The sequence below is a fragment of the Fringilla coelebs genome (assembly GCF_963513975.1).
Source record: "Fringilla coelebs genome assembly, chromosome: 16".
NCBI classification, from domain to species: domain Eukaryota; kingdom Metazoa; phylum Chordata; class Aves; order Passeriformes; family Fringillidae; genus Fringilla; species Fringilla coelebs.
In genome coordinates, this window is record NC_140042.1 from 2,997,411 (window position 1) to 3,013,505 (window position 16,095).

General features: G+C 48.9%; 3 protein-coding genes across 3 annotated transcripts; 2 read left to right on the top strand and 1 right to left on the bottom strand.

Moving 5' to 3' along the window:
- Positions 1-2,079: 2,079 nt before the first annotated feature.
- ATP5MF (ATP synthase membrane subunit f) lies at positions 2,080-3,726 on the top strand. The gene is made up of 4 exons (XM_084216635.1): positions 2,080-2,117; positions 2,211-2,318; positions 3,130-3,246; positions 3,568-3,726. Exons 1-4 carry the CDS (start codon positions 2,105-2,107, stop codon positions 3,594-3,596), a joined length of 267 nt encoding a protein of 88 aa, XP_084072761.1. The 5' UTR covers positions 2,080-2,104; the 3' UTR covers positions 3,597-3,726.
- An 881-nt stretch (positions 3,727-4,607) lies between these two features.
- CPSF4 (cleavage and polyadenylation specific factor 4) lies at positions 4,608-11,376 on the bottom strand. The gene is made up of 8 exons (XM_084216397.1): positions 11,090-11,376; positions 10,105-10,155; positions 9,457-9,609; positions 8,617-8,712; positions 8,375-8,468; positions 7,607-7,679; positions 6,961-7,053; positions 4,608-5,803 (listed from the first exon to the last, which is right to left on the bottom strand). The coding sequence occupies exons 1-8, from the start codon at positions 11,190-11,192 to the stop codon at positions 5,735-5,737; spliced, it is 732 nt and encodes a 243-aa protein (XP_084072523.1). The 5' UTR covers positions 11,193-11,376; the 3' UTR covers positions 4,608-5,734.
- Positions 11,377-11,575: 199 nt separating this feature from the next.
- On the top strand, positions 11,576-16,032 carry PTCD1 (pentatricopeptide repeat domain 1). Its single transcript, XM_084216449.1, has 8 exons — positions 11,576-12,099; positions 12,640-12,780; positions 12,979-13,197; positions 13,517-13,618; positions 13,938-14,687; positions 14,894-15,010; positions 15,323-15,505; positions 15,732-16,032. Exons 1-8 carry the CDS (start codon positions 11,638-11,640, stop codon positions 15,909-15,911), a joined length of 2,154 nt encoding a protein of 717 aa, XP_084072575.1. The 5' UTR covers positions 11,576-11,637; the 3' UTR covers positions 15,912-16,032.
- Positions 16,033-16,095: the final 63 nt, after the last annotated feature.

The following is a 16,095-nucleotide window of genomic DNA, read 5'->3' on the forward strand; positions in this document are numbered from 1 at the left end:
CATGGATACCAGCCTCTGATGTGTGACACAGTTCCATATAGCTTCAGACAGCACAAGTCCTCATTTAATACCAGGTAACACAACCCTGCAGACTCCAAGAATCCTGCAGCGGCAGGAGGGAGGAGTATGGAATAAGACTCTGTGAGCTGAGAAGTAAAAGCTGCAGAGATTAGTGTTTATGTGGGAGCTCTGTGGGCTCCTTTCAGCATCCTTAATTTAGTTTTCATCTCTGATCCGCTCTACCAGTCCTCTGTGGGATGGAGATTTCATAACCCGGAATCCCGGGGTGCTGTTTGACCTGTCAGGGGCAGCGGGGGAACGGCTGCTCCCTGTTTACCGCTGCAGCGCTTTGCTTTTCATCTTCAGCACAATAAACAACAACAAACCCTGACACTGCCATGAACCTGCACGAGAGGATCTGAAGCCTCTAGAGGTCACTACACGGGGACCATCAGCCGCAGCCGCTGCCTGCGAGTGACACCTGCTGGAGTCACACCTGGTGCCACCACCCTGGGCTGCAGGTGTGCCCAGGCTGGGACCGAACCCCCCAGCAAGGCTCTGGGGGAAAACAAAATAAATCTGGGTGGCTCTTCCCCCTTTTACTCTGAGCTGGTGCAGTCTCACCTCAAGTTCTGCATGAGTTTTGAGCACCACAATGTAAGATATAAAGCGATTAAAAGGAGGGCTATGAGATGGGGAATGGTCTAGGGGAGAAGCGAAACGAGGAGTGGTTGAGGTGACTTGGGTTGTTCAGCTGGAGGAGACTGAGGGGAGATTCATCAGGGCTGCAGCTCCTCCCGAGGGGCAGCATGGGGGCAGGGACGGGATTCAAGGGAATGGCTGGAATGTCAGGGGGAATATCAGTAAAAGGTTCTTCTCCCAGAGGGGAGCGGGCACTGATCAGGATCCTCAAGAAATGGTCACAGCCACTGTCAGGGCTGCACAGGCTGTTCCACGCAGGGCCAGCAGTTCGACTCTGATCCTTGTGTGTCCCTTCCAACTCAGAATATTCTGCAATTCCTGTTTCAGGAAAATAAAATTTATCTTTATCTGCGCATTAACTGCTCCACCACTCTGGTTGTGTGGGTTTATTTACACCGTATACCTCAACCCAGCCTCTCCTTTTGCCTTTGACACCCTCCCAGAGGAGCTGGAGCAGAACACAGCATATTCTTCAGTGGGCACTGAAAAAGAACTTCTTACAGTACAATAAGTGACAATTTCAATGTATGTTGCAGTATATGCTGCCTGTGAGCACATATTTACCGTGTTCAAGCTGTAACTTAAGAACACACTGGAAAAGGTTCATTTGTGGGACATCGACAAGATTGCTGATGGAGACGTGTGAAGATGCTGATGACAACTTGTGAATTTTTCTATATTTCCTCACAATCTGATGCACTGCAAGGAGGGCACCTGACACCCCATAACGTGGGACGGTGCGAGGCGCTGCCCTGGGGGATTGAGGGACATGATCAGGAGTTGTTTACCATCCCCTGAGCAAGAGCACAGCTGATGAAGGGACCTGCTGGACTGGAAATGAAAGGAAAATCCCTCAGGTGCCGCAGCCCTCTGCCAGGGTGGCAGCACTTGCAGCAGCTAGGGCAGAGGGTGCAGCCCCTACTGGCTCCCAGACAGGAGATCACGGAATCATGGAATGTCAAGGAATTGGAAGGACCTTAAAGATCATCCAGTTCCAACCCTCTGCCATGGGCAGGGACACCTTCCACTGGATCACATTGCTCCAATCCCCGTCCAACCTGGCCTTGGACACTTCAAGGGATGGAGCAGCCCCAGCTTCTCTGGGCAACCTGTGCCAGGGCCTCGCCACCCTCACAGGGCGGAAATTTTTCTGTATATCTAATCAAAACTTCCCCCACTTCCAATTAGTACCCAATACTCCTTGTCCTGTCCCTAGGACAGGCTGGACGGGCTCAAGGCGGCCCCGGCACTGCCATGGTCCCTCCTGAGGGGGCCGTGACACACCCAACATGGCGCCGTGACACACCCAACATGGCGGCGGCGCCGTCCCGCCCGCCGGCCGCCTTCCCGCCCTTCCCTCCTCCCATGAGCCCCCGCGCCCGTCCCTTCCGGGCACACCAAGATGGCGAAGCCGGGTGAGTGCGGGGGGATCAAGGTGACCGCGGTGTTCCCCTCCTTCCCTCCCTCAGCCCCGCGCTGACCGGGCTCTGTCCCTCTCCCTGCCGCAGTTCTCCTCAAGGACACCAAGCTGATGGACGTGAAGCTGGGCCAGCTGGGCAGCTGGCTGGCCATGAGGGACTTCACCCCCGGCGGCATCTTGGGGGCCCTTCGGAGAGGTGAGGGGGCTGCGGGGGAGGCCCGGAGCGTGCGGGACCCTCATTCCTTCTCCTGACGGAGACACGGAGAATAGCACACAAGAATCCCTGGATCCCTGGCTGCCGGAGTGGATGTTGCCTGGGGGGAGGGTGTTTGGCAGCGCAGGGGCTGCTCCATGGCCAGTTTTGCCTTCCCAGAGCAGTTTCTCCTGTAACATCTCGTTTTTCCATCTGTAAATTTATTTCTCGTGTGGGCTTTATCCACTGGATGTTTGTTCTCAGTATTCCTGAGAAATGGGGTGCCCTTAGTCCTGAACCCGTTGGCTGAAAATCTTGGGGTTTCACAGCATTACAAGTAAACAAAAAAGGATTAAAATGCAGTTGATCCCTAGAGATGGTAAAAGAGGAGGCAGAGCCCTTATGGATCACTTGGGACCAGTGTCATTTGCTGTAGATACAAATGTCATTCAGGTAGATTTAAACACAAAATGTCAAATGCAAGTGTCTGCCTTTGATAATACACGTGTGCATGTATATAATGTATGGAAGAGTTGGAGACTTCCAAAGCAGCTACAATAATATTTAGGAAAAATAATGGAAAATGGGGATTTTCCCCTTTTGTTTGTTTATTTTTTAAGGCTTAAGTCTGTTAACTTGGGATCACCTTGCTCAACCAACACACAGGTTACCTCCTCTCAGACTTGCTTTTGAGACCATCAAATGTTTCATTACAACCAATTTCTTGAAGTTTTGTGAATCCAGGCTGCTTCTTTCTCTCACAGGGTAACAAACAACTCATCTGGCTGCTCTGAAACATTTTCCTCCTCCACAGGTCACGAGAGATACTACAACAAATACATCAACGTGAGGAAGGGGGGCCTCGGGGGTCTCTCCATGGTGCTGGCTGGGTATGTCATCCTCAGCTACATGTGGAGCTACAGTCATGTCAGTAAGTAAAAACCATGGCTGAGTGTGTGCAGGGCAGCTGGGAAGGTTGCCTGGGGGATAAAAACAATTACCTGCTGCTGCTTTTAGAAATAGAATACAAGACTGTTGGCAAACAAACTTCTTTTAGCCATAGAAAACTTGAATGCTGAGTATTTTCTTGGCAATGAAGAAAGTTTAGACCTTGATGCCTGTCTGACCTGACAGCATCTAGGAAATAAATGCTCAGGTGTTTTTCAGAATGCTTTCTTGGCTGTAATTTCAGGTGTGGTGGGTTTTTTTTCTTGTGAGTCCAGCAGAATTAACTTGCTGTGCTTTGCTGCAGAGCATGACCGCAGGAGGAAATACCACTGAACCACCCTCAGAAAGTGAAGGTGCAGCTCCTGGACTGCTACCCTGACAGAAAACATCAGAACTATGGATATTAAACCTGTACTCTTGTGACCAATAATAAAGTGCATACACTTTACATTTCCTGAGCTGACACTCCCCTAATTGAGTCGTTATTTGTACTGTGCAAATAAATTTGTCTTCTGAGAGTTTCACCCCTCAGGGTAAGTTCAGAGGGAAAGCAGCTGCTCCTGAACTGGGGGAACTGTTGGCAACTTTTTCCTGTTTGATAAAAATGATAGTGTGGGATTGCTTCTTCCTGGCCATTTTGGACAGGCTGGACAAGGGGCTGAGAGGATGTGTTGTGATTTGAAAGAAAACCTGAGCTTTGTGCACCCTGTGGGTGTTTCTGGTTCTCAGTCAGGCTGTCACCTGGGGCTGGAGGCGTTTTGGGCAGTTTTCCATCATTGCAGAGCACTGTCTGAGAGGAGACAGGGCTGCAGCTCTCCTGTCACTGCCTCAGGTAACCCAAAATTCCCATCACAACTCCTTTCACTGCCAAAACTGGGAGGTCATTCTGAGTGGGAATAAGCTTCAGACTTTTAACCATCAAAACTAAGAAAAGGAAACCTTTCCTGCTTGACTTAAATGCAGCTCAAAGGAGCATCTGTGGGTTTGGCCCCAGCTCTGAGCTTCCTCATGCCCCAAAATCACACCAACACCTGGAGCTGGGCACTGCTGCCCACCTGAACCATCCTTGTCTGAACAGCAGGGAGGGTGAAAACCACTTCTTGAGGGACATGCAAGAGCTTCAGTGGTTACAGGAAGGCTTTCAGTGTTGGAAAACTGCTTCTGAAGGTGATCAGACACTGGAGTGTTTTAGCTCCCTTCCCACATGCCCAGTTACAAACAGATCACAGCTCAGTCTGAGGGGGGCACAGAGTGTTATCAAAGTGTCTGATGGTCTGTGACTCCAGACTTGAAATTTCCACAGTGAAATAAGTGCAGTCATTGACACCAACACAGGCTCTGGTCACTTGTCTTAATCCAGCCACATTTACCTTGTTCTTCAAGAAAAATAAATTCACAGCCAGCTTTTGCCATCAGTACATTTCAATAAAAACAAAGTATAAAGGCAGGCAGCAAATGAAGAGATGGGGTAGAATCAATAAGGCTCACATTGTGGGTATTTTTTTTCTTTTAATTCACATTTTGTCATTGGCCCTTTTGAAAAAGTCATCTCAAAATAAATGGGGTTTGTGTTGAAAAAAACGATACACTTTCAGAAGGAATCTCTACCAACACTTTAAAAGCAGTGTTCCATAAGAATATACAGTTCCTGCTCTCTAGTGTGGGAATACCTGCTCAGTGTGAGCTGGATGATGGGGGCTGAGACAAGACTCTTCTATTCCTACTCCAAGCTGTGCTCTTGTCCCTCCTTTCTGCAAGTGGGAACTGAGCACAGATGCAGCTTTCCTATAATCATTGTTCCTTATTGTTGGCTAACCAGAGAGATGCCCATTTATTCTCCCCCTGATCAGTTCTCTCCCAGAAGATTGATTTCTAACCTTCAGTACAGCAAGAAGCACAGAAACAAAGCGAGTGGACACAGGTTTTACTGCCTGATGTACGTGAGGGGTTTCGTCAGCCACCAGGACAAGCTCACCAGGCTGACCTGGAAACAGGACTTTGTTTTTGAAGAGCTACAGGACAGCAGAATCCCTGCTTCCTCACTGAGGAGAAGGCATTGCAAGTGTTAAGTTTTCCCAGTCAGTCTTCCTGCTTCCACAGGGAGGGCTGAAACGCTGCAGATTCTCCAAAGAGAAGTGGCAGAAGGAAAATACTTGAAAGAAACACTGGCCTAAGATGTGTTTATGTGGAGTGCTGCACCAGTAAGGGCTTGGTTTATCTACTGGCTTTTAGATCTACCTTTCATAAGGGCTCAATGAACACAGGTGGAGGCCAAAATTGATTTTAAAAAGGTTAAAACTTAAAAAAAGTTGGGAACAATTACAAAAATGTTGCTTAGCAGCAGCCAGCCTCTGACCAGTTCTTTCAGTAATGGCATTAAAAAAGCAACCTGATTAATAGCTCCAGACATTGTGCTAGGCAGAAACCTTTCCTCAGTGGTAACAGCTCTCTTGCACCTTCCTGCTGCTCCTTCACTGTCCACTGAGAAAGGCCAGGTGTCCTTTGGTGCATCTGTTGGCATAATGACCTTTTTCACCACACTGAAAGAGAAGGAGACAGGAATTATTGCAGAGATACAGCTCTTTCCTCCTAGCTGCTTTATTAAGGCATCCAGCAACTGCTCCCATTTGGAAGCTTTTCCACACATGGAAGATGCAGCATTTAGCAAGTGCAGTGAAACAGAGTGTCAAGAGGGACAGGATTTATGGGCTGTTACCACGCCTTGGAGCAAAATCTGCTTCCATGTTGGGAGTAACCTGATGCCACTCAAAGGCATTTCCAAGGAGAGAACCCTCAGCACACAGGGAGGATTTCAACATTTGAGGTTTCTCAGACTACTCCACGTGATATGCACCATATCCATGGGGGCTCTCCTGATCTTCATGAATAAACAGAGAAAAGCACCTCTGAACTTGAGAAAGTCACAGATTCGTGACTTTGCATCTTGAAGCTACTCAAACACAGAGAAATGCCAGTATCTGGTGCAACAGCCTTCTTCAGATCTGTAATTTACGTGCAGATTAAAGAGGCAGCTATTAAAGGTTTTCAGTTAAATGGATTCAGCTATCCCTGTCCAATCACAGTGACTTTCACTCAAACTAGAACCTAAGGCTCAGAGTTGACATGTAAGATGTTGTAAATGTCAGGGCTAAAAGGACAGGAAGATTCTCTGTCCTTTTCTAGTGACTGTGGCTTTTGTGGAAAAATAAGGAGACTTGATTGCGTCCAAATTTTCTTGGTGCTCCTCAATGAGCAACCAGGGTGAACAACTCATTCCTTGGTTTGACAGCACAGGGTGCATTTACAGCTCAGACACTGAGCAGGCTTTGCAAACCTAATTTCTGTTACTTCCAATGACCTTCCAGGAAACAGGAGAGAAGAGAATCTACACCCACCAGTGTAAGCAAATCAGCTTATGAGACAAAAAATTACTATTAACTCTTATTTTGAAATGTGCAGTGTGGCAGCCTCCTTTCAGTCTTTGGAGCAGGGTTTTCCTGTTTATTAGCAGACAGCAAAGTCCTACAGAATTTGTCACTGTCACAGCAAGGCAGCGACCTCAGAACTCAAGGCCAATTCCCACAGCTGTATCCATGCACCACACAATGTCTGCTGAGCAGAGCTCAGAATTCATGAACCTCTCTACACAGTGAAAAAGCCTTCTGCCTTCCCTCCTGAGCCCTCCCCTCTGCATTACCTTGTAGCAGGTGACCTGCTCCAATGGCCGGGGTCCTCTGTTCCCACTGTTGTTATTTTGAGATTGCATGACTCCAATGACTTGGGGTGTCCTCTGTTGGGTAGGAGAAGAGTTCTGACTCGTTACGTGCACCAAGGATAAAGATCTTTGTGGTTTTTGTTTTGTTAAGAAGGGAAAAGAGCACCCCATATGTCAAATGATCAATTTTCCTCCAAATCTGTGTGTGGGTGCTCTGCCAGCTGGAGCACCAGAAAGAAGAAATCAAGCACTGAGCCTTACAAAGCCCAGTGATCCTGTTTTTCTCTGGAAAGCAGATTTGGAGAGTAGGTTTAGGCTGCTAAAATATCATTGCCATCAAGGAGGGATGTCACCCTGATTACAAAACCTGGCAGACTGCTGCACAACCACACATGATGTGTTTCTGTGTAGCGTGGGAGTGTTCCGTGACATGATCTCCATGTGAAGTTGGAACAATTGTGGGGTTTCATCACTACAATGGCACTCAGGGTTGCTCACTGTTTAATTCTCCCTTCCAAACCCAAGAGCCTCAGTGCCCAATTTTGACCACTTGACAACCTATTCTATTTTAAAGCACTGTGGGAGAGCTTTGAGGGTGGCTGTGTGGGGAAGCAGGGAATCTGGGTACCTTTTGCTGTGTTTGTGTTGGCTGAGGCAGTGGTGGTTGCTCTGTGGTTCCCATTGGCAGTTCAAACCGAGGGCTGGTTTAGATGGAAACAAGAAAATTGATTCTCAAATCATATGCCAACATTTTATCATCAGCTCAGTCAAGTAACTCCAAACAACAAAACATTCAGCCAGTTAAATCTGGCTCACAGGAAACAGATCTCCCCCTCCCCGCTTCTCTTTACATTCGTGTTGCATATCCCTCTGCCTTCTGGAATATAAATCCATGTGATTCCACTGCACTGATGGCACCTAATCACCATGCCAGTCTTACTTGGAACTCCCTGGAGAGGTCCTGTCCCATATCATAGACTGGTTTGGGTTGGAAGGGATTCAAAGCTCATATGGTTCCAACCCCCCTGCCACAGGCAGGGACACTTTGAACTATCCCAGGCTGCTCCAGCTCCATCTAACCTGTCCTTGGACACTTTCAGGGTTGTGGCAGCCACAGCTTCTCTGAGCAACCTGTGCCAGGGCCTCCCCACCCTCACAGGGAAGAATTTTTTTTCTAATTCCTAATCTAAACCTACTCACTTTCAGTTTGAAAACATTCCTCGTTCTGTCACTACATGCTCTTGTAAATACTTTTTCAGTCCTCAAATCAGTAGAAATTTGGCCCAACTAAACACTGGCAAATCTCCAAACCATTGGGAAGCACGGGAGCACCCTCATTTGACATGTACCAGACCACAAAGGAAACACAAGGCTGCAGGGCCTGGAGCATACTCACTGCATGAATTTACAGGCAGGGCCCTCTGGACAGAACCCTACCAGGTAATTCACACAAATGACTCTCCGAGTGTGCCGATGTCTGCACAGGGGACCTGCAACAACACAAAGCTCAGCAGTTCACATCCCATACACCCACATCCCAGCAGATCCCAGCAGATCCAGCAGACCATGCAAAGATGGAACTGCAACACTCCCCCTTGATCTGCAGGCACAGGAACAGAAACTGTGGGAGGCACGTACCGTGTTTGCAGAAGCCTCTGTCATACCAGGGACAGTCTTTGATCTTCGACTCTGGGTCAATGTGCAAGAATGGACATTCCTTGTTACTGCATTCCCCTGTACCAAAGGCAAACATACTTCTCAGTCAATTGTGCAGGTCTGAGATCAAAATGTCTCTCAAAACACTACCTGGATCATGGGTAACAGAGCTGTTACCAACATTTGTAAGGTCAGGCACAACAGCCTCACTGCCTGCCTTAACCTCCATGAAGAGCACTAAGGACTCACCCCTGGTGAGCCAAGTTCTACCTGACTGGATGATTTATGTTTTTAAAAACAATGGGGGAACTAAATCTGAAAGAGCAGTCATGGTAACAAAACCCAAACATTTAGTGCACCAGAATTGTGGAGAAACTACAAATTGCACACTAACCTCCATCCAAGGAAACCTACAAGACTGTAAGTTTCTGGCACCAAGTTGCCTCATTATGTCCAGACCTCCAGAGCTGGAAAGCAAGTGCACAAAAGTTTTGCACGCCCATGCCCTCTGCTGCTCATCAGCTCCCCAAAATCAGAGTCATGCAAACACCAGCTGCTCAGCCTACTCATCTCATACCCCAAAAAAGTGAACTAAAGGCCAAAAAAAAGCAGTAAAAACAGCACTTTCCCCCCTCTTCCTGCAAGGAACAAGCAGTCAAGTGAAGACACCTCCAATACATCACAAATTTACATGGATAATAAAGTGAAGCAGATCTGGAAAAATGTCAGTCTAGCATCAACCACAGAAGAATGCAATGCCATGAGGAGGGATCTTCTTCAGACTCCCACACCTGCAGGGAAGGCTAAGCAGGAACTACTTACCAAATTTGGAGTAGAAGTAACACTCAGGCATCTTGGTCATGTCATACTCGTGCAGGAACTCGCACTGGTCTCCCTTTTTGCACAGTCCTCGTAGCCAGTGTTTACAAACAACTGTCTTTTCCCCACTGATGTGTCTGAATGGGCACATGCCTCCTGTGGAAGGGTGGGAGAAGGGAAAAAAAGAACAATTCAAGTGTGTCACACAGGGCAACAGAAACCTCTCTGCAAGAGGGGTTTCAGAAAACATCACCTATGATTTCAGGCTTAAGTGATAACAGCAAATCAGGGAGTTCCAAAACAGCCTTGGGATACCCTCTAATGAGCTTCACAACAAAGTCTCCAGCTCTTAATCCTGGCAACTGTAAACCACAGCAACTAAGAGGCAGATCCACAGCAAAGTCAGCTTATGGTGAGTTCAAACCTTCCTTTAACAGTGGCTTTGCTTATTTACTTCCCAGCTCCCTTAAAAAATACCATTATTTCCCAATTGCTGCAGATATTCCAACATCCTTCGGTTTTCTCCTCTATCCTCTAGGTTATCCCCTCAGCTTTACAAAACAAGAGCACTAGAATCAGTGCTGGAAAATCTGTTTTCACCCCCCCATGCTGTGAGAATAAGTGCTTTTTCCAATATTCCACACAACTTGCCTTTTCCACATGCCGCCTTTAAAAAAAACTCACAGACAGCTGCGCCCGATTCTGTGGAGAGAACAAGGAAACATTGTTTATTTTATCAAAGCTTCATGGCAACCTTTAAAACATTTCCTGACCTAGAAAGAAAATCTGATTTCCAACATCATGAGAAAAGCAACATTTTGGTTTGGGGAATTGACTTTCCTGCAGGAGTTCCTTGTGAAAGCCTGGCACTCCAAAATATCTATTTTCTTCTTGAGGGACAGCAGGAGAGTTTGCAGATATTTGAAGGTGCTTGTTTTGCTTTTCAGCTATTTAAGTTCTTGAGTTCTTGACTGGATTTTCCTCTGCTGTTAAGTCAGTCATAACCCAGAATATCCTGAGTTGGATAGGACCCACAGGGATCATCAAAGTCCAACTCCTGAATCCTATAATTGTAGTCATGTCATTAAAAGTGTTCTATTTCTTTACCAGAACTGCCTGAAATAATCATTAGCATGTTATCCCTTGCAGATCATGACAAAGAGGAACATTCAAGGGAGTTAAACACAAGTTTAGCAGCCCTGCCAGAAAAATTCAGCAAACAGTGAGTCTCCTGAGTCTATGTCAGACTGAAGGAAAGATTTAGAGAGTCAGCCATGGATATACCTACAGCTAATGACTCTTCCCATCAAAATACCTCATCTACCAAAAGGGAATGAAAAAGGAAATAGAAAGTACTGTGCAGGAGAGTCATGCTTATTCACGTTAACATCTCAACTTTAATTTTCCAGCCTGGCTAGCAGTAACTACGAATTTCACTAAGTAGAAAAGACAAACATCTGGGTTATGACAGAAACCTCACGGGGAAAGCGGAAGTTGGGAGGATCTACGGGTAAGACCTGAAGAAGACGCTCAGATCCCTGCAAACCTCCCAGGCACCCCAGCCCTGCCCAGCCCACCCTCCTCGGCCCCCCGGCCGCGGCCCGAGCCCCCCGCGGAGGAGAGAGCCCACACGCACTGTCCATGCCAGGGAAGGGGAGCGGCTGTGCCCCCAGCTGCTGCTCCACGGCCAGCTCCAGGTCGAACGTGATGTGATCCACGCTGGCGATGAGCTCTTGCATGGTGGCAGCTGGGGGCCGCCGGCAACGGGAAGGTAGGGGCGGAATGGTGGCGGTGTTGGAGGCGGCGGGCGGGCGGGCCCGGGCGGGCCCAGCCCGGCCCGCTCCGCTCCGCGCCGGCAGCGCCTGCAGTGAGGGGAGGCGGCGGCGGCAGCCCCGTGGCCGCCCCGCGCCGCCCGCCCGCGGAATGACGGGACCCAAGGCGGGCACGGCCGCCCGGCGGGCAGCGCGCGCGCTCCGGCCAATCAGCGCCCGGGGCGCCCCAGACCGGCGGGCAGCGCGCGCGCTCCGACCAATCAGAGACTACCGGGGGCACGCCCCTTCCGTGCGCGCAGGCGCCGTGGGTCAGGGGCGGGGTGAGGAGGGCGGTGCGCGGGCGGGGCCGGGGCCGGGTTTTCATCCCGGTCCCGCTCTGCTCCCGCTCGCTTCCGGGGACAGCGGGCACATCATGGGCTCCCTGCGGCTCCTCGTGCCCCGCTGGTGCCGCTACGCTTCCCCCGCTGTGCTGCGGGCGCGGCGCGTAGCCCCCGGGGTTGGACCCGGGCAGGCGCCGCTCCTGTCCCGGCCCCCAGGCCAGGGCCCGGTGTCGGGCTGGAGAACGTGCAGCTCCTCTCAGGCCTCCTCCAAACTGCCCGGCAGCGACCCGAGAGAGATCAGTGTTGGCAGCTCCGCTGGAGCTGCCGAGGAGCAGAAGGATGACGATGATGATGATGATGAAGGTGTGGAGTTCGGGACGCTCTCTGATAAATTTTCCTCTAGGAAATATTACCATAAAACCACAGCGCACTTTCGGGACTTGAAGCTTCAAGAAGAAGGAGAAGAAGAACCAGAAAGGAAACCTCGACGTGGCCCTAAGAACACTCCATACTGGTACTTCCTACGGTGCAAGGCCCTCATCAAAGAGGACAAGGTTTGAGCCCAGCTCTTCTCTTGTTTTTAATAGCGCTGATAAAAGATGCAGCTCTGACCAGCTCTCTATCACTTGGTATCTTTACAGAAAGAATTAAAATAAGAATTTCCGGTAGAATCATAATAAAACAGTTTGAGTTGGAAGAGACCTTAAAGCCCATCCAGTCCCACCCCTTGCCATGGGCAGGAATGCCTTCCACTATCCCAGGTTGCTCCAAGCCCTGTCCATCCTGGCCTCGGACACTTCCAGGGATCCAGGGGCAGCCACGTTTTCTCTGGGCAGTCTGTGCTAATGCCTTGTTTCCCTCACAGTTAAGGATTTCTTCCCAATATCTAACTGAAATCTCTCCTCTGTCAGCATAAAACCATCCCCCCTGTCCTGTTACCACATGCCCTGGTCCAAGGACGCTCTCTAGTCTTATTGTGAGGAACCCCACACTTTTTAGGACTTGCACTACAATCTGCCCACAGCTGCATATGTTAGTACCCATTGTAGTTGATTCTCTTGCTGCCTCATGATGGATTTTTCTCATCCTTGTAGCTGGCAGAGGCTCTGGAGCTGTTTGAGGTGCAGATGCTGAAGGAGGAGCGTGTCCAGCCAGAAGAAGGCAATTACACTGTTCTCATTGGTGGTTGTGGCAGGGTTGGCTACGTGAAGAAGGCGTTCAGGCTCTACAATGATGTAGGTTTAACTCCTCCCTCAAAAGTATTTTCTAAGCTAAAAGCATTTCAAGCAGTCAGTGATGTTCCTTTGTCTCCAAAATACCTCTGTGTTAGTGTTGGCACCTTCTTAGCCTGAAACTCTTCAAAACAAGTTTAAAAATTCACGCTGTCCTTTTGCAAGAAAAAGCCAGTTCAAATCCTTCTTCTCTTCCTTCAGATGAAAAAACGAGGGCTAATCCCCACAGAGGCCACTTACACCGCCCTGTTCAACGCCTGTGCCGAGTCCCCATGGAAGGACTCGGGGCTGCAGAGCGCCCTGAAACTGCGGCAGCAGCTGCAGAGCAAAAACCAGGAGCTGAACCTCATCACCTACCACGCCCTGCTGAAGGTCTGTGCCCTCTGCTCAGACCTCAGGATGTGCTTGGATGTACTCAAGGTAAATTGGTTGCTTTTCTCTTATTAAACCTATTCTGTGCTGTGGTTAAAGCTCCTGGAATTTGACATGTTGCATTGTTTCATTTCCAGGAGAGATAATTATAGATCATGTGTTTCTGTTTAATTGATCCTTATTGTCACACAGTGAAATTGTCTGTACCAAAGTCTAAGCTTAATTACCTGAAAGGAGGCAGCTTTGGCTTTAAAACTGGCTGGGTGTGTCCAGAACATGTTACATCTATCCCCAGAAGATGAAGGTGGTATTTGACTTCACCACATAGGGTAACTGGGAAGTTTAATGCTCTCTCTGCTCTTTTCAGGAAATTGTGCAGAAGGGCCATGTCCTCACAGCTGAGACCTTCAGCTTCCTTCTCATGAGCTGCATAAAAGACAGGGAAAACGGCTTCCGATTTGCCTTGCAGGTTTGTCCTCATGTTCTGAGAGGGGGGGAAAGTGCTGCTGCATTGTAACTCATCACCTGAACACCTGGAAATAGCAGTGGGGTGGTGGAATGGGAGGAGTTCAGCTCCTCCTTGCACAAGTTCTGAAAACCAGACTTTGCTCAGGACATCTTGTATGCTGGTAAATAACCCTGGATCATCTCACAGGGCTCTCCAGCTCAGGGTCACTGTCCTTGTCATGCTGTAAATTCACTCCTTCTCACACATATCCCATTAACAGATGTACTTACAGGCTGCTGGAGATGCTCCTGTTATTTAATATCCATCTTCCCCTCTTCAGGTTTGGCAGCAAATGAATAAGCTGGGAATAAAGGCTGACAGCCACACCTACAACCTGATGCTGCGCGCGGCCAGAGACTGTGGGATCGGCAATCCCACGGTGGCCTCTCAGCTCCTGCTCAGCCCCCCTGAGAACTCACCTCAGCTAAAGCTGCCACCTGGCAGGCGGAAGGAAAAGATGAAAAATCAGAGGAAGAAGGGATCAGAGAGTGCTGCTGTCCAGCTGGATGTGGAAGCTATGGAAAAGCAATTATTTCAGGAGAGTTTGGTGCAGCCCGAGGAACGGATCCAGCAACAAAATAAAGATGTGGCTTGGGCTAAAGGAAAACCAGATGCTCCTGACAGCTCCAGTGTCACTCAGAGCAGGGCTGGAGCCTTGATGAGAGCCCAGAGTGAGATGGAAAAGGAACAGCCACACCCAATCCAGAAGCTGCCTTTGTGCAACCTGCCCAACTTGTTGGATTCCAGGGTGGCTGACACAGCCGTGGTTTCCCTGGGGACAGTGGCCACACCATCCCACAGACTGGCTCTGATGGGGGATGTGGAGGGATTCTTGAACAAAATGAAAGAGGACAATGCAGAGCCCAACATCAAAACGTTCACATTACTGGCTGAGCTGGTGGAACCCCAAAGCCCCTCAGAATCCTCTTTGCTGGCATTGCTGGATGATCATAAAGTAAAAGTAGATGTGACCTTCTTTAACACTTTAATGAGGAAGAGAAGTAAACTGGGAGACCTGGAGGGAGCAAAGGTGAGAGGAAAACCTCAGAACCAACCTCTCTTGCTGAGACCCATCTCTGTCCACAACAGAAACTGGGATCTCACACCATTTCCCACAAGGTGGTTCTTGGGTTAATTGCTAAGTATGTATGGATTCTGTTCTAGCATGTCCAGCTCCCTGTCTGGAAAGCTACATAAGAATTTTTGGGAAGTGATGCCAACACTTGTATCTTGCAGAGCATGCTACCAGCTCTGGTGAAGAGAGGACTGTCACCTGACATGCAGACATTTTGTAACTTGGCAATTGCCTGCCACAGCCAGCAGGATGGACTGCAGCTGCTCTCGGATTTGAAGGTAATCAAAGAAAAATCCTCTGCTGCTTGGGGTCTGAGCTGCAGGAAGAGGGAGAGTGAAGTGTTACTACTTTTAAAAGACCTGCTAAGGTTTTTATGATGGGTGGTTTTGTTCTCTGCCCAAAAGAACAGCTCCAGAGTAGCTGGAGTTCAGGTGGTCTGTCTTAGCTGGTGCTGGCACTGCACAAGCTGCTTCACAGGTCCTGTGATGAGAGCTGTGCTCCTTGTGTAAAAAGTGCCTCTCTGCCTTTTCCTTCTGCAAGTCCTGCACTAGTCAGCAGATAAACTTAACCATAGCATTTGCTCTTTCCAGAGGTCTGGAATAACTCCCAACAAGTACATCTACAGCAGCCTCATTGCTGCTGCTGTGAGGCAGCTGGATTACAGTTACCTCACGGAGATCCTGCGGGACATGAGGAACAAGCAGGTGCCTCCCAATGAAGTGATCATCCGGCAGCTGGAGTTCGCAGCGCGGTACCCTCCCAAATTTGACAGGGTAAGGAGCCACGACTGGCAGGCTGTGAAGGCTTCACAAAGGACACCAGCAAGGGAGGGGAATCATAACTATGATTGTTTAATATCTGCCTGAGTGTCCTCTGGGTTTGTCTGGTCTGGCTGATGATTACTTGATTGCTGTTTCTTCGGTAACATCTTGTAGCTCCTGCAGGCTGAAGTGAGCTCTCATCTAACAGAAACTTGTCCTGGTGGCTTTTTCTTTGCAGTATAAGCACAAAAACCCATACCTGGAGAAGATTGATGGTTTCCGTGGCTACTACTACCGGTGGTTAAAGGTTATGGCTGGAGAGGAGACCCCCCACCCCTGGGCCAAGTACAGGACAGCAAAGCCTGGGGGGCAGGACAGAGAGGCAGAGGCTGTGCAGGAAAAGGGAGCAGGATGCTGAAGTTTCAAGTTCTTCCAGCACAAGGAAGATGCATGACTTGTTTCTTTAAACTGGCTTGTAGTAAAGCTGCTTTGTGTATCTCCAACCCCCAGTTCTTGCAATAGTTAAATAATAAAATATTTCCTTTTGTTTTAAGGAGGAGCAAATACATTTTCAGTGCATTTCCTTCAACTGCTGAGGATTA

What these genes read in the sequence shown, in the direction of transcription:
- ATP5MF (XM_084216635.1), top strand. An exon ending in CTTGGGGGCCCTTCGGAGAG is followed by an intron (nt 2,319 to 3,129) that starts GTGAGGGGGCTG and finishes CCTCCTCCACAG; the next exon opens with GTCACGAGAGATACTACAAC. An exon ending in GTGGAGCTACAGTCATGTCA is followed by an intron (nt 3,247 to 3,567) that starts GTAAGTAAAAAC and finishes GCTTTGCTGCAG; the next exon opens with AGCATGACCGCAGGAGGAAA.
- CPSF4 (XM_084216397.1), bottom strand. Translation starts at nt 11,192, where the DNA reads ATGCAAGAGCTCATCGCCAGCGTGGATCACATCACGTTCGACCTGGAG. An exon ending in CAGAGGCTTCTGCAAACACG is followed by an intron (nt 8,469 to 8,616) that starts GTACGTGCCTCC and finishes GTGTTGTTGCAG; the next exon opens with GTCCCCTGTGCAGACATCGG. An exon ending in CAACACAAACACAGCAAAAG is followed by an intron (nt 7,054 to 7,606) that starts GTACCCAGATTC and finishes CCTACCCAACAG; the next exon opens with AGGACACCCCAAGTCATTGG.
- PTCD1 (XM_084216449.1), top strand. Translation starts at nt 11,638, where the DNA reads ATGGGCTCCCTGCGGCTCCTCGTGCCCCGCTGGTGCCGCTACGCTTCC. An exon ending in TGTGCTTGGATGTACTCAAG is followed by an intron (nt 13,198 to 13,516) that starts GTAAATTGGTTG and finishes TGCTCTTTTCAG; the next exon opens with GAAATTGTGCAGAAGGGCCA. An exon ending in GAGACCTGGAGGGAGCAAAG is followed by an intron (nt 14,688 to 14,893) that starts GTGAGAGGAAAA and finishes TGTATCTTGCAG; the next exon opens with AGCATGCTACCAGCTCTGGT.